Source organism: Bactrocera oleae, chromosome 2 (genome assembly GCF_042242935.1).
Source record: "Bactrocera oleae isolate idBacOlea1 chromosome 2, idBacOlea1, whole genome shotgun sequence".
Classification (NCBI taxonomy): Eukaryota; Metazoa; Arthropoda; class Insecta; order Diptera; family Tephritidae; genus Bactrocera; species Bactrocera oleae.
The window spans coordinates 17,984,235-18,008,283 of record NC_091536.1 but is presented as its reverse complement, the minus strand read 5'-3'; the positions used below and the strand labels follow the sequence as shown (position 1 = coordinate 18,008,283).

Sequence of the window (24,049 nt, the reverse complement as noted above, 5' to 3'; positions counted from 1 at the left end):
TTGGTCCATTTAATCCAGATTGTACATTCTTAAGATTTAACCGTCGTAGTACGATTAAGAACATCCACTAATTAAAAAATGTGGAAAACGGTTGGCCTCAAGGGCCATCCCTGCAACTTCCCGCTAATTTCATACGCTAACGTTCAAATTTCGCTTTTTTCACTGCTTTTGAGCTCTTCGAAATTTTTCGTTTTCGATATCTCGCAAGTAAATCAACCGATTTTGACCCGGTTTGCGGCAAACGATGTGTTTTTTCAAGGTTTAGAACTGATTAGTTTTTTGTGTTTTTGGTGTCGATCGGTCAAGTCGTTTATTTTTGAGATTTCTCAAAATCTACTGGTCCGATTGGGTCCAAACTCACACGAAATTCAAGTGGAATGCCGTTTAGTTTAGTTTATTCAAATCGGTTGAGCCGTTTAAAAGTTATAAGAGGGTCACATACATCCACACACACACACATACATCCACACATACATACAGACATACGGACATCATCGTAGAAATGTTCGGCGAAGCTTCCTCGACCCTCAAAACGTCGAGATCTGTTGAGAACTCGATTTTTGCAAAATGGGGTGAAACCAATATCTTCCCGATTTTTAGAAAATTTTAAATTTTCTTAGCGGGAAGTTAAAAAAGAATAAAATTTGTAGTATTTTTAGCAGCGCAAAAATACCAAAGAAATTTATGGCATGTTCAAAATATCATTTTCGTAATTCAAAACGATTTTTTCACATTTTATGTATGTCTCTATTTGCTTCATCCATTTCGATTTGATCATTTCAAATTTTTAAATGCAGATTTTTATTAAATCAAAATGTTCTCAACTTTTTTAGTACCAGAATGGATTAAGACATAATTGAGAATTGAAAATAGTTTAGGGCAATAAAAACAAATATGAGACATGGAAAGGAATATTATTTCAAACATTTTTGAAATAAAACACTTTATTTATAACTAATAAAAAGAATAAGCAGCAGCTTGCTGGTTAACTGTATGAAACTCTAGGCAATAGCATAACAACATTTACTATGGCAACAACAACTAAAAGCAATAAAACTGGACTATTCACAACTTAGTGGAACAAAAGCGATATGTTTTACGACAACAACAATAAATTCAACAACAACCATGTAATTCTTAAGCAATATACAATATAATATATAATATATATTTACAACTAAACTTATGACTCAAGACACCCAAACGGAAAAACAAATGGAAAATTTATGTTTGCTATAAAAGGCGACCTTTTTTATGGTGTCAATTGTAACAAATATTTCTTATTTAATAATTTATTTCTATATAGGCTGCAGCGGAGGTGGAGGGTGAGCTTGGCATACCATTTTTTATTGGTTTTGTATTTAACACGATATCATAAATATTTTCACTGCATTACGACATTTGATTAAATTGCTGCGACAAATTCTTTTTCGTGAAAAAAACAACATAAAAGTAGAAAACAACGGAATCGGTGGTAGCACATTTTTTCGGCCAAAGTTATAAGAGCAAGCGGCAAAAACTTTTTACTTAGACTTAGAACGTGTGGTGGTGGTGGTGTGGAAGTTATAAAATACATTTACCTGCGATGTTTATAATAAATTTGTCATAGAAATTGATTTATATGCCGATCGAGCGATAAAACAAATAAAAATTAAGTCGCAAAGGAAGAGCGAAAAATCAGGTGAGGGGTGGGTATGAAAAGCAAATGAAATGAAACGAAAGCGCAGCGAGGTCCTGGCATGTTTCAATGAAGGCACATGGAAAAAGGGCTTGGGAGAAGGGTGTGCATAGCATAATAAATGTAAAGGAAGTGTAAAAATAATTTGTGTAACCTAGAAAAAATAAAATAAGAAAAAAATAGCGTCAACTAAATAAACTAGTTTTATTAAGAAAAATGTTGTAGCAGAACCACAAGTTTATCAGCTAACAGCTAACAGATTTTTATATTAAAATTTCAGAGCGAATTCTTTTAGCATGTTTATTGCTGCAATATATTTATGGTTTACTTTGTTTTTGTTGTATTTGTTTTGAAGCATATTTAATGTTGCCACTTGGCGTATGCTTGCTACTAGTTCGATGCAGACTTACAAAAATATTTACACACAAGCAACTAAATATTTTTTGTTGTTGTAATTAATATTTTTTTTTGGTAATTTTTTCATAGCAGCGCATTTATTACTCGCTATTCGTTCGTTCTATTTACCCACTACTTTCATTTCATATTCGCGCACTTCTTATCGGCTCACATTTCGAGGGTTGTTTGTCATAAATTATGATCACTATCAGTAATTCAACCAAAAACGCAAAAAAATGTCAGAATTCTATGAAATAATTTACTCTAAGCTGCAAGCAGTTGTAAAAATATGAAAAATTCTAACGGTTCATGCATGAGCGATCGTCGGTACCTACAGGAAGTGAGCTTGAAGTCGCAGAGTTCGAAAGTTTTAGAAAATATTTAATTAACAATTCGAAGGAAGTGCTTGAATAAATATAGGGTGTTGCTTTACACTGGTTGGGATACATGGCAACTGGAATGAAATTATAGATTAATACTTGAAGTGTTAAATCAGCATAAACTTTACTAAAAATCCTATATATATATATTTTTTTTTTTATATATATTTTTATGAGCTTACATAACCTCAATCGATAAGTCGTACTTTAGTCGAATTATTACACAAAACACTAACCATGGTCGTTGCCGATTTTTCTTCAATACCTGAAACGGCAAGAACAGGTAGGGTTTTTTGAGAGGAAATATCTCTAACAGATTTACTAAAAACTTAAATATAATTGGTTTTCCAAAAATAGTTTGGCTGCCCTGTATATCTTCAAGAACTATAGAAATTTATATCGAAAATTTAATTAACCGCAGATTTTAGATTGTTTTACTTTTCCCTACGCATCAATGGCTTCACCTTGCATTCCGGTGAGAAATTAAATGCTCAAATTACAAATGGCTGCCAACTCGAGTCCATTACAATCGGCTTATCAACAAAAAATAAGTATGCAAAAATTCCACTTTCATAGCGGCAAGTAGAAGCCCGGCTGACCATGAGCACGAGCATAAGCTGAGTCTCGCTTTCGCACACCTTCAGAACATATTATTCATATAAGTTAAATGGTTTACACTTGAAATCACAATGAGTTCAGCAACCACAAACGAATTTTAATACGCTCCAAACACAAAATATACATTTTACCACAAACAACCGAAAAATTACCAAAAGAAAAACAAAGCTTTCCAGGCGCACTCTGGCGACGCCATTGTCGGGCTTTTATTTCAATTAGCGACTGAAAAAGTGGAAAACTGCTGTTGTTGTTATTATACTATTTTTGTTTCTGTTGTTGTTTTTTTTTTAAGTTAGTTGCTTGGCTGATTTAGTTGGCGTTTTTCTAATCTCAGGTGTTGTTGGTTTTTATCAAATTAACAAAATGTGCGCAACGCAAACAATGGCCCGTGATGGGGTGTATTTTTAATATATGGCCACCTGTACAGTGTTGTTCTTGTTACGAAAATTTGTTTGCTGTTGTTGTTGTGGTTCATTTTAGCGAAAGTGCGATAAAACAAATAGCGGTCATGCCAAGGCGTCGCCCACACTAAACTCGCACACAAACACGCATTCGTGCCCCTAAACGCAATTAATTGACGTATGCCATATACATATGTAGTTAAGTTCACCGCGGCTCGACGGTGCGTATACGTAATTTCATAATTTTTCAAACTCATTAAGAGCACTCATACGCCGTGGCTAAGCATGGGGAAGCGAAAATTAAGTGTTGGAATGGGAATGCCATTTTATTAAAATATATATATCTGCTTTTTATATATATATGGGTATGTATATGTATTACAAACTAATGTCTTTTTTAGTATATGAATATACAATGTATGAATATAATTATGAATCTGAATCTGATTAAATGGGCGAATATATGTACTCATGTATATATGAATATGCATATGAGTATTTAAGTTTATATACGTATAAAAAATATGCATAAACATAAGAAATCACCGGTATATATGTAGAGTACAAGTTTAGATATGAATATGAGTACTATTTTTTATGTATGTATGTCTAAAACAGTAGTTATGATTATGAATTTGCATTCAATATGAGAACATACTTTAAAGGAAAAATTAATATGATTATGAGTGCGTGTAAGAGGAGTATGAATATAAAAATGGTTAATATTATAAACATGAATACGATTATTAATATGTATATATGTTATATACAAATATGTATGTGTATGAAAATAGGTATGAGTAGAAGTACGAGAATAATATTGAGTATGATTATAAGTAAAAAAAATATTATAAATATGAAAATGAGTATTATTTTAAGCATATATTTCAATAAGCATATATTTCAATAATTGGAATGCTAATGTGAAAATAAGTATGAATACGTATAGAAATGGTTATATTGTAAATATATATGAGTAGTAATTTGAATATTACTACGTATTTAACACCAAGTTAAAAAGGAGTATGAGTTCAGAATTGGTTACATATATAAATATGAGTATTTATTGAACACAAATATGAATTTTAATATGAAAATAAACATGAGTGTGACAATGTATAACTATATTAAAAAATATGAGTATGAGTATAAGAATGGTTATAAATATTGTTTCACTTATAATAATGATTCAGGATAAGAAGACCATAAATTTTAGAATTATTACTCAATATAATTCTTCAAAATTTGGGTTATAATAATACAAAGCACCAATTTATAACCTATATATGACTACAAATATACAAACAGATATTTTTCGCTATTTCTACCAGTAATTTATTATTTCTGAATTGCATTACTTTAAAAATGTGCGTGTTTCGGCAGTAAACTATAAAAATTATACGTACACTTGTACATGTGCGCCATTGCATTAGCACTGCCACGCTGTCATGTAATTATTCATAATTTAATAAGCGCGACATTAAATTTAATTCCCAAAAAATCTTCGCTACCATTTCATTTCTTATTGTCGCTGCATTCACCACAAAGCGGCTTTTGATTTTTTGTTTCTAGTTTTATTACACTCTTATATTTTGAGGGATTATTCACCCACACAAACATACATATTAATATATTCATACACTTTCATACCTCTTTCCGTCTCTGCGCTTATTTTATTATTTTACGTGCACAAACTCATTAAAATACTTTTTACTTAAGTAGACCGCACTTTAGTCGACATCAACGCGATACTTTTGTTTATATTTATCTATGTATATGGCTGTGTACGTATTTAATAAACTAAAAGGCGCAGCAAATCTCTGCGTAATTCATGCTTAGCCGTTGGTCAAGCACGGAGATTTACCGCAGAGTCTTTAGCGTGAATGCTTGAATGCAATCGTATATGTGTTTACTCAAACAGAGAACATAGACACATGCGTATATATATACAGGTTGGTTGAAAATTAAGTAGTGCTCAGCAAGAAATAGCACTACTAGCACCAAATTTGTTTACAAGTCATTTGAAGTTGACGTGTCAGAGAATGTTTTTAATATGGGAAAAAATGAATATCGTTCAGTGATTAGATACTTTGTTTTAAAAGGTTTTAAAATATTGTTAGTGAAGATCCAAGTTTTACTAAGCGTGAAATTGTTAACGCCATAGGCATCTCAGACGAACAAGTATGTCATATTTAACATGGAGAATTAGATATGAAAAATCTTTTTTGTTAGAAAAGTTGGTGCCGCTCACGTTAACAATTAAAAAAAACTGGATCGAAAACAAATTTCTCAGCATAATTGGGAGCATTTTAACCGATTACTTGCGTTGTTTTATAACTATGGATGAGCCTTGGAGCGACCACCATGATCATAAATTGTAACAAGAACGTTTACAGTGGACTGAAGCTGGTTGTTCAGCTCCAAAGTAGGTGAAGTCACAACGATCAGCAAAGAAGGTTAGGGTTATCAGGTTTTTTGGGATGCAAAATGAATTTTGTTGATTGATTATCTGCAAAAAGGTAAAATAATCAACCCTGAATATTATTGCAGAACAGCTGGATGAAAAATTTCGTGTGAAAAGACCTGGTTTGCAGCACAAACAAATCATTTTTCATCTGCTCACAAAGGTGTTTTAACAATGACAAAATTCAACGAATTAAAGTACGAATTGCTTGAGCCTTCACCGTATTCGCCAAATTTGGCGCCCAACGACTACTACCTCTTCAGAAACCTGAAATAATTCCGTGGGCTTCGGTTTTTCGGCGAATGAAGAAGCTATTACAGCCGTAGGCGGGTATTTTGCAGCGCTTCCGACAAGTCATTATAGGGATGACATAAAATTATTGGTGGATCAGTGGTATACGTGTATTGAAGTTAAGGGAGATTATATTGAACAAAAAAAATATTTCATACCAAAAAAAAAGTATTTTTTTATTTCGCGCGCATACACTTTTCAACCAACCTGTATATATATGAAATGATACTGTCACCAAGTGTAAATTTAGCTGCAAGGATTTTCGTGTTTTTGTCTCCATTTGTTAGAGTTGAAAAATATATGTTTTAGTTTTGCATGTTCATACATATAGTCCTATATATTTATATGAAACATTTTCCTTTTTAATTTTTTCATAATTATTACATTTTAACGAGCCCTTACACTTTTAATTAACCATTTAATTAGCTAATTAGCATATGCGAGAAGATTTGAGATTTAAAAGCAATGTATTGCGTCATAAATTATACACATACATATGTACATTGAGGTGCTTCAAACTTATTTTTAATTTTATTTTAACTTTTACTCTCTCAAATGCTTTTAGTTAACGTAAAAAAATTCTCAGGAAGTAGGATATGTGAGAGTTTAACTTGCGATCTTGCAGATAATTGAACGAATCAGGATCTCTATAACTAGTCTATCTCTTCCTGAGAAGTAGTGGTCCTACTGAAAATCACAAGAAGACATGTTACAAGGACACACTGGCATTGATAAAAGATCTTTTTCTACAGTGCATTAAAATAGCTTAAATGAACTTAAGCTTTATTTGTATTATACATTTTAATGAATGTTTGAATAAATCCTCTAACTCTGTTTTGCCGTAATTTGAATCTAACGATGTTAGGGTATTATTTAAGATGAAATTGATGAATTGATAGATGAGATAAAAAGTTGAGTCTTGAAGAAATTTGTCAGATGAACTCAAGGTGGTCTTTGACGAAAGTTGACTTAAGCTACTTATATATATATTGCCAAAAAGTTATGTATATAACCTTTGTTACGAAAGCTGCTGGATATTTTTTTTCATATTTTTAATTATTGAAACTATATTAAGTAAATTTAAAATTTTCGTTAATGTGTCGTACACACTTAAACTAAATGGTAAACCTATGAAAGTTAAAAAATATTAACACAATATTTTCAAATTCAACACAACTGGACTGATAAATTTCAGAATTAATAATTCCAGCACAAGTAATTTATTTGAAAAATACTAAATATTTTCACTGAAAAAACCCCACATTCTTTTTAGTAAATCACCTTTAATATGTCACTTTTATACACTCAAATTCGTCATTTAGATACAAGTAGGCTATGAATAACATGAATAATAACATTTTAAATGCAATTGCGTGTCGAAATAAATTATTAAAGCAACTATTTGTAAATGCTATCTTACATTGTACACAAAACACTAAAATTACCACTGCAATGCAACAACAAACACAATTATTTAAGTGTTTTGAAAATAAAATACTCTTACAAGTGCGCATAACCCATCACACATAGACACAAACACACATATAAGCCTACTAGCATACATACATATATGCAAACGCATGTAATGACCAGTTAGGTGGCGCTGAGGTCATAGGTTAAATTGCGGTTAAAAGCAAATATTTTGCACTTAATTGCTAAACTCATCAATTAAATTGAGTTCGATTGCGAATATTATACAATTATAAATGTCTCAGGGCGTTATTGATGAGCAGTTGCGTGTGCGTGCAAAAGAGCGGCGGCGGGTGTGCGTAAAAGGATGATGAGCTAGACATATAAGCAGGTGGTTGTTTTTTTTCTCGCCAGACAATTATTGTTTTGCTAATCACTCAATTAGTGTGAAGTTTCATATCAATTAAAGAATACTTGCAAGAATTTCATTTATTTTTGTTTTGAGAGAGAAATTCGAAAGCTTTAGAAAAGTTCAATAATTTACCATGATTTGAAAATAAAATAGTATAAACAGCTTTGTACACACGCTAAGGAATTGCTTGTAGGATTGACTTGTTACACTGGAAGGCGAAGAAAGTGCCTAAGAACGACAAGGTATGAGTGTAAGGGATTTTAAAAAGTCCTATTGAAAAGCCTAAACTATGAGTTCGTATAAATCCGGTAATATCATCTAAGCAGATATACTGCTACTTTCTTCCTCTCAAATAGTGTCAACATTATTGAGTTCTATTCAGAGTAACAGAAGTAATAAATATACTTGGATAAGTCCTATCGATCTTATGTTTTGAATTATGTTTGTTTTGATTTATTCCATTTTACGAGTATTGCCTAATTTTTAAACCTACGAAATTCAACGAAGACCCATATTCACCACTCAAAAAACATATCAGAATTAATTATTAGGGAGTTTGAAACTCTCAAAGTCCTGTATCCATAATCGGCCGCTCATTATTTTTGCTAAGCCAAAAACGGTTGATAACAGTTAAATTTTTTAAGGAGGCGTTTGTCGCAGTTGCTTATTTTTTCTCCTGAGAAACTAAGCATGCTAAAAAAACGTATTTCCGTTGTGCATATATATGTGTGAATGAATATGTACATATATACATATATAGTATAAACACATATATGAGTAAAAAGATTCGAATATTCATGAGGGCGAAATCGTATGCAGCATAGAAATGTGCAAAAAATACTGAATAGATGAAGGTAAAAAAATCGTGTACTTTACAATATGCATGTATATATATACTCCATAGTATATACATTTACCTTTATATATACTTTTTTCTGTATATATGTCCAAAATATATATGTATGCAATAGCAATAGTTGCGAGAATAGCTGAATTCGCTGGCGTATAGAGAAATTTTCAACGACTAATACTATGTATTTTCGCTGCTAAACGAAAAACTGCGCAAGTCAGGGTCAAAAGCAAAAACAATAATAGCAAAAAATTAATGGCAATAAAAGTAAAAGACACAAAAAAAAACAAAAACTAATGGCAAAACAACAAACACTGCAGAGATACCAAAGAGTGCTTATGCTACTTGTGTAAGGAGATATTCGGTATATGGAGACATGAGTGAGATGTGGATCGAATTTTGGTATGAAGCAATAAGCGAAGAATTCTCACTGCATTTTACGAAGATAACTGACTTGTTAATCCATATAGAGCGTATAAAGTAAAGCGAAGAGTAGGAGATTATTATGTTTGGTTTAATGAGGCCGAGAGCAGATATAGAACGGATTCACATATTTTTGGCGTTGTCCCGTGTTCTTATAGGCTTTGGTTCATTTTAAAGACAACTTTGACAATTTTTAATGCCACATTTAATTTTAGCCGATATAGTAGTTTGCGAAACCTAAAAGTCGGCAGTGATACACCCTTAGTTCAAGTATACAGTGTTCAGCTTTCTGGTATTATTTTTTGGTTATCAACTGATTTCGCCATTTTTCTCTTCATAATAATAATATAAGAAGTTACAGGGAACAACTTTCGTAAAATATGATTGAGATATCTCAAATAATTTAGTATGTGTTAGGTGCTGTAACGCTATTAGAGCCCAGTGTAAATTTTTCGAAACTTTTATTAACTGATTTAACTTATTTTGTTACAGAGTTATTGTGCTGCGGAATTTTAATTTATTGTAATTATAATATATTTAACGGTTTATATAAATTAGCATTTTTATTCTAATGTATATCTCGGCTTTTACATATATCTCGGCTAATGTATATCTCGGCTTTTAAGATAAAAGCAAGGTAAGTTAGATTTTATTCCAATGTATTTTAAGTGTATAAAATCAGTCAAAATAATTTTTATTTCAATATTTGTAGAACTATATGCTTAAATAACAAAAATTTAAAGGATAACAAAGTTGTATGCTCGTAATGGAAATTTAATGTCTTACAGTTTACTGCAGAGACAAAGAAATACAAAGTATAATATTTATTGCACTCTCTTTGCCAAATACTTTTCTCTATCACTAAACTGCTTTTCTCTCCATCTCTGTTGTCTTACCCAACACCATCCCCTAGCGGTTGTTACTTATTCCCAAATGGGCAATTTGGCTATTTTCCACTCCCACCCAAACGTTTAGCGGAACTTTCCCACTGGGCGTTATATAATATGTTACACTGATAGTCGGTAGAAAGGTGAGCAAATAGAAATTGCCATTTTGTTGCTACTTATGAACTGTGAAGAGTTATAAAGGAATTATGTTTTTGCGTTTTTTGTTGTTATTACATTATTTTCTAGCTTTATATTTATTCGCTTATATTATTAAATCGCTATCAGCGATATTTAGTTTTCAGTAAGGAGGTGGTTTTCACAAAAATTTTAAAAAAATTAAACCGAAAAATCAAGCGATATGATAGCCTTGTTTTTTATTCATCTATGGAATTCCCAAAAAGTCAGCAAAGCAACTCTAAACATTTTTGCCACAATTGAATTGGAAAATAACCGCCATATTTTGTGTACAGCAATCACAACTTCTATAAAAAATGTTTTATATACTAAAGTACATAATATAGCATATATGTATATGTACATCCAAAAACTTCTACTAACACGACATAACCTCCAACTCGTTTAATTTCGCCTGCAGCATAAACGCAGCCATTAGCGAATCCGTTATATACCTTATTTTTCCTTTCTTATGTATACAGATATGTTTCTCCCAGCTTAATGGCGTTGGCAGATATGAAAGAAGAAGATGGCTGCAAGAAAATACATTGCAAAAGAAAGCGATAAAAACTATTTGAGCAATAAGCTGGAAGGGCGGCCACAACTAAGGGTGTTTTCATCTATTTGAGCTGTAGCGCCATTTGAGAAAGTAAGCTTGAAAAGCTTTCATTCGATGCACACACTTCCGTCGAAGGGATGAGGGAGAAGAAGCAATGTCTTGAAGCAAAGAAAATGGGGTGCAGCGTAATATTATTTTGATTTGATATTAATTTTTCGAATGTAATTCAAAAACTAGACCGGCATCTTATCACTTAGGGAAGCTTATAACTCTAGCATAAATGGTCGCTAATATTTTGAAGCTTAATTTGTATGCGATTATGAACTTGTACTTTTCCAGCTTCCCTCCGCGCTTTGTAATTTAACATCACCCTAGGTTATTGGGTGAAACAGATCAAATAACACGTCCACCTTTGCTTTAGAGAGCATACAAGTAGTTTATAGTATCACAAATTAGATTATTTCCTGACAATTCCTGACTAATGAAAAGTTTTTTGTCATGACAGTAATACCCTAGAATACATAAAACAATGGTTTATTATGTATGTCGGTATGTTTAGAATAACTGGCTAGGAATTTCAGTCGAACACGTTTGGCACTAAAAGCACCTATACCAGCGGTTTTGAAACGAATATATTCGTTTTAAAAGTTTTCTTCTCTCAGTTGGACTTAGATAGTTATAGCGAGTTTAGAAGACAAAAAAAACGGCGATAAAGCAACACCTTATGTTTGTATGAGTCAAATTTTGTATAGCCAAATATCCAGAACACTATAACGTTTTACCGACAGTCAGACCTATGTAACTGTAAAATATGCGATTTTTTAACCGTCCAAGGACTGTCGACTAGGCAGCACTCATCAAAACTATTTGAGAGATGTTTTCTACAACTATAGCATTATACTATACAGTACAGACTAAGCTTATAAAATAGCACACAATTGTTTTACATCTTGCCTTTAACCCTTACTTTTTTCTTACAATTTTGGTGAACCAAATGAGTTCGAAAGGCCAAAGAACTGTTAATATAAATCAAAAAGTATTCAAAATCAATACATACAAGTATTTCGTAATTTCGTTTAATGTGTGTTTACTGTAGACTTCAACATTTTTATTATTTCTTATTGAAATGAGCTCGATAGACCAAAGGAAAGTTAAAAATGTCCATATCTATTAAAAAGTATTAAAAATCACTACATTTATCGTAGTCTCCGTTAAAGTGAGTTTACTGTATACTGCAACATTTATGTTGTAAGCAGCGAACAGCATTCAATTGAAGATAACCTAAGTGCTCTCGCGTCAGAAGACACTGCTTTTTGCAACATTTCTCGTTCACATTAGTATTATAATTGAAAAAAATAATTTTTTTTCATAGATTTACAGTTACTTATACATATGTATAGAACTATGACCGCATAACTACATAATCGTTAATGCGGCATGTTTGCATGTCAATATCATTAACGCCATTATTATTGGCATTTGTTGCCGAACCGCAGCCTTTTTTGACCCTGCATTGTTATTGTTGTTCTTACTTTTTTGTTGTTGTAATAGCACTGTTGCACTGCAGCATTATTATTGCATATACCCACGTACGTCATACGTCATACGTAAGTCACGCAAGACACGCGCTATAGCGTGACCCAAACAACAATCGCCGCCGTAACGGACGGACATTGTCTTTAAACGCGCCCGCACACAAACACAATTCAACAACAGATTGATAGCTATGCCATGCTTTCGTTAATGATGCGCCCACTTTTTGGGGGCGCACTACACACATACATACTTATGTACATACTTCGCAAGGGGAGGGGAGCAACAAATTGCATATATGCAGATACATATTTGCATATGCATGTATATGTGTATATATCTGCATGTCAAAGCACGGCATAAACAGCTGACGAACGCTACATGTGTATTGGTGCATGATGCGGCGGGTGGCGGTAAAATGGAAAGTGTTAGAGTTGCAAGCAGCGCGACCAACTGACATGCATATAGGCCGCTCCGGTAGCCCTAACCTACAAAAGGAAAACAACAACAACCAAACGTATAAATCCAGACCTACTAAAGCTCGCACAGAGTTGGGTGATGGAATTGTAGAGCAAAACGGTAGCAGGCCGCAGACAACGGTACTACAAATCAGGCGGTGTGGCACGTCGCGTCGCGTCGCCTGCTAGCGGTTAATTTAACTAACGCACGAAAGCTCGCGCGGCTTTGCGAAAACTCTGACGTGTTTATAGGTTAGGTAGTTACACACATATACGTAAATATACGTAAGAATATGCATATAACATAGGAGCTGCATATTGTTGCAACAGCATAAACACCAATAATGGCAAATTACCGCGTGCTGAGAGTGAAACAGCAACACAACGCCACAATAATAACTGAAAACACGCAGATGTCTGTGCGGTGTTTCGATATTCTTCGGTTAGGCAGTCACTCATTCAGTGCTGGCCTCCATTTCTTTACGAAATAGTTAACGCTTTAACCGCAACGGCTGTGTGTGAGGTCTAAATTTAGTCTCAAACCTGCCGCCATACCTGACCACACATGACCTTGCGCGGATTCCGAAAAATACACAAAATCTATATTGCTGTTGTTGCTATTGCTCGGAATTATACTTTTTTTGCATGTGTGAACGTGTTTCATGTGAAAGTAAAATTAATTTCCGCGCTTTTACATTGATTTTACACTCTTGCCACAATATGTTGCATGCCACATTCTGTTGCACGCTAAACTTCTTGACTTGTCATGCCTTTTCTCTTTTAAGGAAATAAGTATTTACTAATATTTGACATAAAAACGTAACAAAAATAACAACACCTTGTGCAAAAGTGTGGCAGCATTGTACTCTTAGAAACTTGTTGTCACAGAAAATACGTGTTGGGCACTTATTTTAAAAGAACAAACTTAACACGCTTAAAATGTTAGCACTAATTAAAAGAAACCGGCTGAGATTGTTCTTTTCTACGGCTCTGTCACCTCTCGCTTTATCTGTCATCTTCTCTCCACCTCTTCTTTTTGGCTCATTCTATAATTTCGTTACTTCTCAATTATATTTTCTTCCTTTACTCTTGATATTTTTTTAATAACATAATTTGCAAACATATCTGCTTGACAAGATGCACTTTTAAAAGTCCCCGAACAACAAGCAATGTACCAAACAACAAAATGCCACAAACAACCGCCATCGTCGTAATTACAAGGCATTCATTGCGGTGCTTGGCAACACTGGTTTCTCGTTGACATCGTCATTCAGCACAAATTGCTTCCGCAATCTTCTTTGATTACAATTACTTTGAATTTTTGTTGTTGGTTGCAAGAAATTACAAGCCAAATGGCATTATAATAGTTGAAATATCTGCAGATCCCTTGAGACCTTGGACTATGGTAATCACTTAATTTCAACTACTGTTGTCTGTTTTAGTTCTCATTAAAAATATGCAATGTTGTCGCGGTTTAATAATTAAACTATATAAGTTGATTTTCGGAATATATTAAAGTTCATTGGACTCAGTATATTCCATGTTCCAGCCTTGAAGCATACTTTAGGAAGCGCGGCAATTTAAATGACTATATTTCTATGATTTCATGGCATAACCACATATGTAGGTCGGTCGAAATCAGAAAAGTGTTTCCAAAAATTTGTTTATTCAGCTTTCAACAGATTTAAAGTTCAGCTACAAAAATTTGAGTGTCTATAGATCTAAGTCAAGATTTTGAATGCAAAAATCAACTCGTAAACTGACAATGGCGTACTAAATTTTAAGCTAAGCCGTTATTACCTATCGACAAAAGTTTTTGGGCGTCGAATACACAGTTTAAATACTAACCGGAAAATGTTGGAGAAATCTAGTAATTTATACTTGTGGCCGAAAAAAATATACTTTTTGAAAAATTGATAAATTAAGTTAGGTAAAAGTAAATTTATAACGCTGCTCGTGAAATTGAATGGACCAAAATATGAAGGATGCACAATACTCAGACTTCTTTACGATTCTCTTCAAATAAAAGGGAGCTGAAAATGCACCTTAAATAAAGAACAATAAGATATCTCCTTCACTAAACGACGCTAGATATAAACTAGCCTACCTACAATAGTCGAATCTACATAACCGGAATAACGGTTCTTTATAAGGCAGAGTACTATCAACTTATTTTTAAAATAATTTGAGCAATGTCTTATGTCGCCATAACAACTACAACAAAAAGTTGCACTAATATTGAGTATCAAATTGTTGCATTTTATGAATAGGCCAATAATAAACTTTCGAAGAGAGATAAAAGAAAATAGAACTTTCGGTATTAGGTCGTTAAGCTGTAAAATGCAACAAAAAGTCGGTTAATCGGGTATTTTAACGGTTTCAGACTTCCTAAAAAATAAGAGAGCACGTTGCTAAAAGTTGCTTTGAAGATCACTTCGTTCGCTTAAAGCCATGTCACTTCTAACTTGCTGAAATTTTTTATAATATTTATACCCTGAAGAGGGTAACAACCAAAAGGAAACATCCGAGACCCTATAAAATGTATATTAAAATAATTAGCGTGACAAGCTGATTCGATTTAGCCATATTCGTCTGTCTGTATAAACGCGAACTAGTCTCAAAAATCATATTTTTGTATAGAAAACTTTTTTTCTTGATAAGATATCTTTTCAAAATTTCGCATAGATTGATGTAAAAAGCAATAGTACAATCTCCGAGCAAATTGTTAAGATCGAACTATTATAGAAAATACCTGCCATACATACCGAGCGATCAAAATCAAGTTCTTGTAAGAAGACTTGAACCTGTGAAGAGTAATATTATAATAGTTATCGAATTTAATTTAGTTAAAGTTTAATATGAATTTATTTAGTTAAACCATATAAGTAAATCTATAAAACGTGAGCACTCTTCCATATTAGTACTTTTCAGTCGACAACTGCGGTTTTTCTCCTAGTTTAAGCAGATTTCATCATCATCGGTCATCAGTAGTATTATTGTTCAGTATATATATTTGACAAAATTGAAAGACAACAATAACAGTCTTTCCCTTTTGTCAAATATATTTATCTAAAACTTTTTCTTATTTTGCCAATCAATATAAATTTCAGCACTTCTTATGCATATTAAAGTGTACATATAAAGCACAAAACTACACATTTAATTCCATTGTTAATTTAAAAGCAAAAGTTGTTGGCAACGCATGGAAATTTGGAATGAGTCGGTCGCTGCAGTGTGGCCAAGTGGCGCGAGTCATTGCCCTCGGTGTGTTAAACTCGTGTGTAATAAAAATACTCGCTTACTTACTAATATAAATGCATATAGATAAACAGTTATGTACACATAAACATATGTACATAGTTTTAAATACAAATAAATAAGTGTGTGTGTTTTAGCGCTTGCACTGCTGCAAACCTCGTCCTTTTGTGTCGTCTAATGCTAAATAGCGCCTTTTCGCGCAAACAAAAGCGTTTCTCACACATGCATACATACATGTTTAGCTAAGCACACATGTGTACATATACCATATTATACATAATAATACATATTTACTAAATTTTCAGTCAGTCATTCAACCAAGCGCCCAACCCATGGGGCTAATCAAGCAGCTGGCTAACAAAACGGACGCTTAACTGCACATTTATACATACATGCAGACAAACTTACTTATGCATGTGTCTGTATGTAAGTATGTACCCACTCAACCTTTGCGTTTGGCCTTACCTTTTAATTCATATTGTACGAACTAGCTTTGTAGCGTCAAGTATATGTATGTATGTACTACGTTTGTATGCACCAATGGGTAGGTATATGTGTAGCTAGAATAGTAATAAACAGCTACAAACAATATCAGCACAGTCGCGTCGCGTCAATAAGGTTCTCTTGAGAAAACATATGCTTTACCTCCATTCGCAGGATTCACCGGCACACATACACAAGCGTACATATGCATGTATGTATGTGTAAGCGTTAGTTTTCCCAATTCGACATGGATCTACATATTTAATTTCCTATAAGGTTTTTATTTTTGTCTTTTCGTTGATTTACTACGCTGCTGTCACACACTTATTTTCGCTTCTTTTCCTATTTTCCCGAAATTTGTTACGATTTTATTTTGTATATATTTTTTTATTTCGATACAAAGTTTATAAAGCACATACATACATATCTTCATACATACAATATCGACATACATACATGCACATATATACCTACACATATTATATTTACGAGCGCGTGAATGCCCACAAAGGAGCAAGGATAACTATAGCACACCTTTGTTTTTGTACGCCCTTGCCGTCTATTCTAACATTTACACCTTTCTTACTCTCTTTCTTTCCCTTACAACTCTCGCCAATTCGGTCGTGGTATGATTCGGTATAATGTTAATCCGTGAACTTTTTGCCACGTGTGGAACTCAATGAAAGTTCGTTTGAATAATATATTTACATTTAAATGTTTTATTCTTGTCTTCGATTAAATGAGTCAGCCTTGCTCAATGTGTGAGTATTCCAAATGCATGGTATTGATATGCTAGTAATTGAAAATTATTTGAAACATATTATGGCATTGATTCAATAATTCGTACATATGTATATTACACATAGGATCGTCTTCGAATCGTTACTTTATTGCTTGCTTGCTATCTTCTAACTCCACTTACTAGTAAAAAATTTACAAGTGAAAGCGCCGTTACCCAGTGGTAGACAATACAAGAGAGTACCAAAATTGTAAAAATGTGCTTGCCATTTTATTTCCACTTGTTTATGCCAGTCCATGTGAGTATAATATGAATATAAATCCTCTTGCGTCGACAAAGTGCTTTCAACCCATCACAAATCAGTTTAAATGATTGCTTTTAAATCAAGGCAATTCATCTAAATATCTAAAATAATTAGATACCAGTAATGGCAACTGTGGTATCGCAAAAGCTGAACATCGGAGCAGGTAGTTTTGAGATGTTTCCAACTCATTTTCTTCCAAACAACGTCAACTACTAATATCCTACACGAGTTTTATCAGTCAAGAACCGAACTGTTGAATGGGTACAAGGATATACCAGAAAACATATATCGAGGTTGCATGGGGAGGTAAAATATTGTTGAAAGACGAGAATAAAATTTTAAATTAATTACCATAATTTCGATAAAACTATGAAATGGGTAAATTTTTTTATTTCCTTATAAGATCGGATTGAAAAATCATGGATTAATTGAAATGTCTACAAGGTTCTGTTATTGAATGAAGATATAATTTAAGTTTTATAGAAGCTCTACTTCTTACATTGACATGATGTTCTCCTCTATGTATCATTATATACATACATATGTAAGTACGTATGTACATACATCACAATATTCATTCAATCAATTGCAAACAGACAGTAATTCAATTAATTACATTGCTTTTCAGATTAATTACATTCGAGCAAATAAATCAACTCAAGAAACTCAAATTGCTAATACAAATACACGGTAAATGGCTTATGACCAGTAACAGAGTCACAGAGTCGGTCAAAGCAGCTTTACTGGTATTAATTTCAATATTTCAGCTCAACCCTTTCGCTGGCAACACACAAACACCCAATATCGGAGGCCAAAACAAATCCTTATTGACAACTTAATAGCTCAATAGCACTGCAATGGCGGACAATAGCTGGAGGATGGCAGGTGGGGGCGTTGAAAGATTAAAGCTATGTGTAAAGTGGTGTGAGTCTCGAAAAGTTTCGCTGGAGGAGCGTACGCTGCAGCAAATTGAATGTCAACCAAGTAAATGAAGTGCTTGCGCGTTGAGAGAATAATGACGCCGTCAACGTTGCTGCCGACGTCGCTTTAATAAATTACGCGATCACGTGCCGTGTAGCGGCTTTGCCAATACAAACAATAAAAAAAAAGTATAAGAGTATGTAAAACCCCCAAAAAGTAAAAGAAAACAGCTTATTGATGACACGAATGGCATTTTATTTGCAATTGTAGCGCTCAAACGTACGAATCCCCCCGATCATCGCTGACCATTTGTGCCTTGTCGAACAAATATTTTGACAATTAGCGGTCAATCGTGCGTGCGCTCGTCGAAGCCTGTCACTAATACATACATAGCGGCTGTTGTTGCTTTTGTTTTTGCACAGGTTTGTCCTTTTTCGGTAATTGCTGTCGCACATCCTGTCGCTGTGCCCCGCTGCACTTACGCTTACAGTCCAGCAAATCTCCGGCACGTGGCGCCTGCGTGCCGCTTAATTTTCAAAGTCAATAAAAATTATAGGAAAACATTTTTAAAACAAACCAAAAAAAAAATGTCATCACACATTTCACATTCTTAGCGCTTCCTTTGCTTCACTTCGTCACTACACAACTTGCGTCCTTTTCGATCTTGACCGCTTAATGTTTCCTTAATTTACTACATAACTTCATTAACTTAAAACCGGAATTCAGTGTAGCACATTTTCCATATACTTTGAAGCGATCCTTTGGAATTCGCACCCACGCATGTAACCTGCAACCCTAACCTACACAGTTAGCATAGTAAGCAGCCGGTCGACTGGTAGATGGACCGACAATAGTCTAAATATTTACAATTCTGATACGATTTTAATGTGTTCGCCACGCGCCATGCCCCTGTTTTTAATTCTCATCTGCATTGTTGTTGCCTTGTCAGTTGTTCTGTATCCTTTGTTTGTTTGCTTGTGTCGAGGCGTGTGTTGTTCGGTCGCTAAGTGTTCCTGTGCCATGTGTATTATCCTCTAACAGTATACATTTCCATCCACTTTTCCCCTTTTGCTTCGGGTAGTTTGTTATTATCTATTTGTTTGTTTGTTTGCTTTGTGTTTTTAAACATTTACTCCTTGTCGTTGCTTACCACTCTGGGAAAGAGTTAATGGTCCAGAACGTGTATGTGAATGACCTCTGGTGGCCAGCTGGTCAGAGGTCAAAGTGTTTGTGTGACTTTTATGTAGCTAATCTGTACAAGCGTAATGTAGTTTTTTGAGCCTAATATACATACATATATATAATATTTTATTGGAGAATCAGGTTAATTAGGTTTATATTTGAAAGAGTATCGGCTTCGACCGAAAATGTGAGTTCGACTTTCTTATAAATTCTTTACCAAACTTACATATGCTGCAGTCCTGTTAAGGGTCTTTTTATTAAAGTTCCCTTAAAAGCTTACAGAAAAAACGTAACAGTTAGATAACTCTCAATTTTGTAGGCCATTCTTTTTGAAAGTAAAAGTATTAGAGATCACATATTTACATACTGGAACTTAAAGGTTTTTGAATTGAAAAATAATTATTAACGCTTTAAAAGGTCAAGCTGAGATATTTGTGATAAAAAGAAAGTACAAGAATTGGATTTGACATATTCGAAATCCTCAGATTGCTTACAAAATGTTTAGTGAGAGTTCCGATTCGAAATTTGGAAATTTTTGATCGAAATTCAAAAAGCTCAACAAATTTTCTGTTAAAACAAGAAAAATATCTACAAAATAAAACTAATTGTTATGAAATATAACTTGAGGCTGAAAATTTGTTATATATCGCTAAGACTTTTTAATGTTGCAAAATTCGAAACCTACATTGCAAAAAATTTATTTATTGAAAAAATCCTTAAAATTAGAGAAGTTATAAAACTTAACATTAAAAAGCTTGAACAGCCTAAAAAGTTTATTAAACTATAAAAAAACACCCAGCATAAAATAAATTCGAAACTTTGGAAAAATTCTAAGGTCCTTTTTAATAATTTCATATTTTAAAAGTAGAAACCAGAGAACAACCCGATAAATTCTCAAGGGAGTTTAAACAAATGCTCTCTTTAATTGGAATTGTTTTTACTTCTGAAGACTAGGAACAACTACAAGTAAAACGATTGACTGACTGCCACAATCTCTTGTCAGAGAGCAGCAGAAAAATACTCGCTAAATTTAGAATTCAACGACTTAAAATGAAGAATTGCATTAAGGCTTTTATGCAATCGCCGACCATATCTCTCTAAATACCAATAACAAATACACTTTGTTTGACAACCAAGGGGCTAAGGATTTTAATTGGCAAAATTTTACTCAAGTTTAATTAAGAATAACACGCCTTACCTTGAAAGTAACTTTTTGTTCTTAAATAACTAACAGACAGCCTTAAAATGCTCAGTCGATCCAATTTGCTGAGAATATTCTGTTCGAATGGCAGCAGCGAGGCCAGCAAATCCAATTCGGCGTTGAGACGTTCGCGATGGCGTTTCGATGGATTACTTTTGGTGACGCCATCCTTGGGCGGTGGCTTTAAACTGTAAGCAAAGTACAAAGAGAGAGCATAAATTAATTATGGAAAAGAATATTAAATCAATTACATAATCAGTTATTCGAACAAATCAAAACAACAACTTACAAATTAGGGACATGTAGAGAATATCGAAATCCAAAACTTTCTACTACAAGTATAATGCCTTACTTCCTCGACGTTGCTGGGAATTGATAATTGAAATCGTCAATAATGTATGTGGGTAAATTCGAAAATGTTTAAAAAGACTTTTAAAAGCAAACAATGAAATTAAAGCATTACGTGGTAAAAATATTTGTTAAGGGTTTGGCAATTATAAATATCCTAAAGAAAAATTAGGCAACTCACAGCTGTCTTATCAACAAACATGTAGGTACGTATGAGCACCCAAAATTAAAACTGGAAATTTTCGATGGGAAAAACACACACACGGTTGAATTTGATTAGTGGAATCACTTTGCGTCATTGCACTCGATTAAACGCTGTATTGAGAATAGAATAGGAAGTTGGGCTGCTTGCAGATGACGCGGGCAATATGGTCAAGCCGAGCAACAGAAGTGCGGTGGGGGGAGGGTTGCAGCAAGGATGAGTAGCATACATAATTAATAATAGCATTTATTATCTTCATCGATTACGCGCCTGCGGGAAAAGAGGTCAGTCTGTCTTGACACACAGTACAGACGGCGCATAGTTGGTGCCAAGCGTGTATATAGAGCTTGTGGTTGGCTGATTGTTTCGCTACTTGTGAACCAGCTTGTAAAGCAGGGATAAGGGGATTTTAATTTCTGTAAATCGCAGGTATTGACTGAACCACCCTTGGCAGGGGCAGCATTTATTTTTCAATGCGTAACTACAGAGCATAGCAAACGTACAAACAACAACAACACATTCAAAAGATATTCAGTTGACCGAGCCAAAACGGAATGTAGCCACATAAGGCACAGCCAGGGGTTAAAATCGATTAGCCATGCCCACTTGATCCCATAATTACAAATGTAGGTGGGGGAGGTGAGGTGCTGCCTGTGGCATAAACAAGCGAAAACAACGTAGCAAAATCATAAGAAGACGACGTTAGCCGAGGAGTCGACACATTAACTGGTGGGAGAAAATCGCTAAGAAAATGAATAACGAAAATAAGAGAGTTTGATACAAAAACAAAAAAATATAACAAAAAAATTAGGAGTTGTGTGAGATTCCGCTGAGCAAGCGCTGCTATCCGACCGTTGGCAATGAGTTTTGCACAAAAACAATGCTCACTGTGTGAAATCAATAGACAGATAGACAACTTGGAAGTCAGCTCTGGTACAACGACAAAAGCAATGCCAAAACCGAAAGCGGAAAAGAAAACGAAAGAAAAACTTTAATGAGGCAAAATGTGAGAAACGGTAATTTCGGGGAAGAAAAATTGTTGTACAGCGGCACATATACATACTTACATACATATATGAATATATAAAATGTATATAGCCATGTGCATGTTTTTGTAAATTTATAAGTCAGATAACTTATAAATATTTTATGCCAACCGTAATTGCGGTCTTTTTAAGTAGGAGCAATGTAGTAGTTCACGAATGAAATCGAAAAATTACCTCCTGACTTCTTTCTTGCATTTAAGAATTGTATTTTACTGTTGTTTTTCTTCATTGTTTTTGTAAAAAATAGATTTTTGATTGTAGTGCCGTAAACTGATAAAAAATATCAAATACGCATAATAAAGATTTGAATAACAATAATTTAAAATTTTGCCTTCTGCTATTGTGAGAAGGACTTCCATATATGAATTATATTGTTTATTTTTATTAAAAAAAAATATGCTTCAACTTTTGCTCCCAGCTATAAACTGAATCGAACAAACAACTGGTATAAATCTCATAAACTGGCATAAAATAGGAATAGAATAGCAAAAAGTTATACCACTTTAATAAGGTATCTACATGCCCATTTTTATTGAATTCAACTGAAATACATGAGCTCGAGAATAATGAGCGGAGTATTGGCACAAAAAAGTAGCTGGAAACTACATATAATCTTGAAATAAAAAAAATTTAAATGCAATGACTGAAGTGGTCGTAGAGCTGCGATTGTTTTTTATTTCGGTAGTACTTTTCAATTTTCAATATAATACTTGCAATGTAATAAGACAGTGAGCAAAACCTGTATATTTGATGGAATCTGGGATAGTGCCTCTTACGCATAACGTGTCTACCGTTATGATTATTTCGAGAAAACTTATATGAAGTGATCTATGTATACAAAAATTCTATTGATTGCATCCCATTATTTTGGGAAATAATACTGATGTTAGTCAGAGCTTGGTTTATTGGCATCCCGAGGTTATTGAAAACTTTCGTGCGATTTTGAATTATTTTTATTACTTAAAATAGATTTATGTCAATGATTTTAGTGTTTGCCCAATAAGGACCAAAAGTTTTCAAAAAAATCACTTCATTTTTATAATAATTTTGCATTAAGAATTTTTTTAAAAATTGTTATAGTATTTTTATATGACTATGAAGTCATCAAATCAAAAATAGAGTTTTTAGTCAGTTTTGCAAAATTCACCAGAAGCTATGACGTTCTCCGACCTATAATATCGACTTGAGCCATTATACGAAATTTCCGAACTTTAGTATTTTAAAATATATTTATACAACCAATTTAAATAAAATTTATAGTTACCGTGACCACAAAACTGTACTTTTACTCAAGTACATACGTATGTAGCTTTTAAAATGACTATATGTTCATGCATTACCAAAATTTATACCTTGTACTGTATTTAGATACATATTATATATACATATATATGATTCATACAGTTATTTAACTAAAATATTTACTCGAAA

The 24,049-nt window shown here is 33.4% G+C and overlaps 1 protein-coding gene across 2 annotated transcripts in view; it reads right to left on the bottom strand.

Moving 5' to 3' along the window:
- The window catches only part of ss (spineless), a 90,617-nt gene that overhangs the window by 30,891 nt on the left and 35,677 nt on the right, over positions 1 to 24,049 (bottom strand). For both annotated transcript variants that reach the window (XM_070110242.1, XM_070110239.1), the window contains exon 2: positions 21,020 to 21,210. In XM_070110242.1, the coding sequence (XP_069966343.1) occupies positions 21,020 to 21,210 (191 nt within the window). The remainder of the gene's footprint in view (positions 1 to 21,019; positions 21,211 to 24,049) is intronic.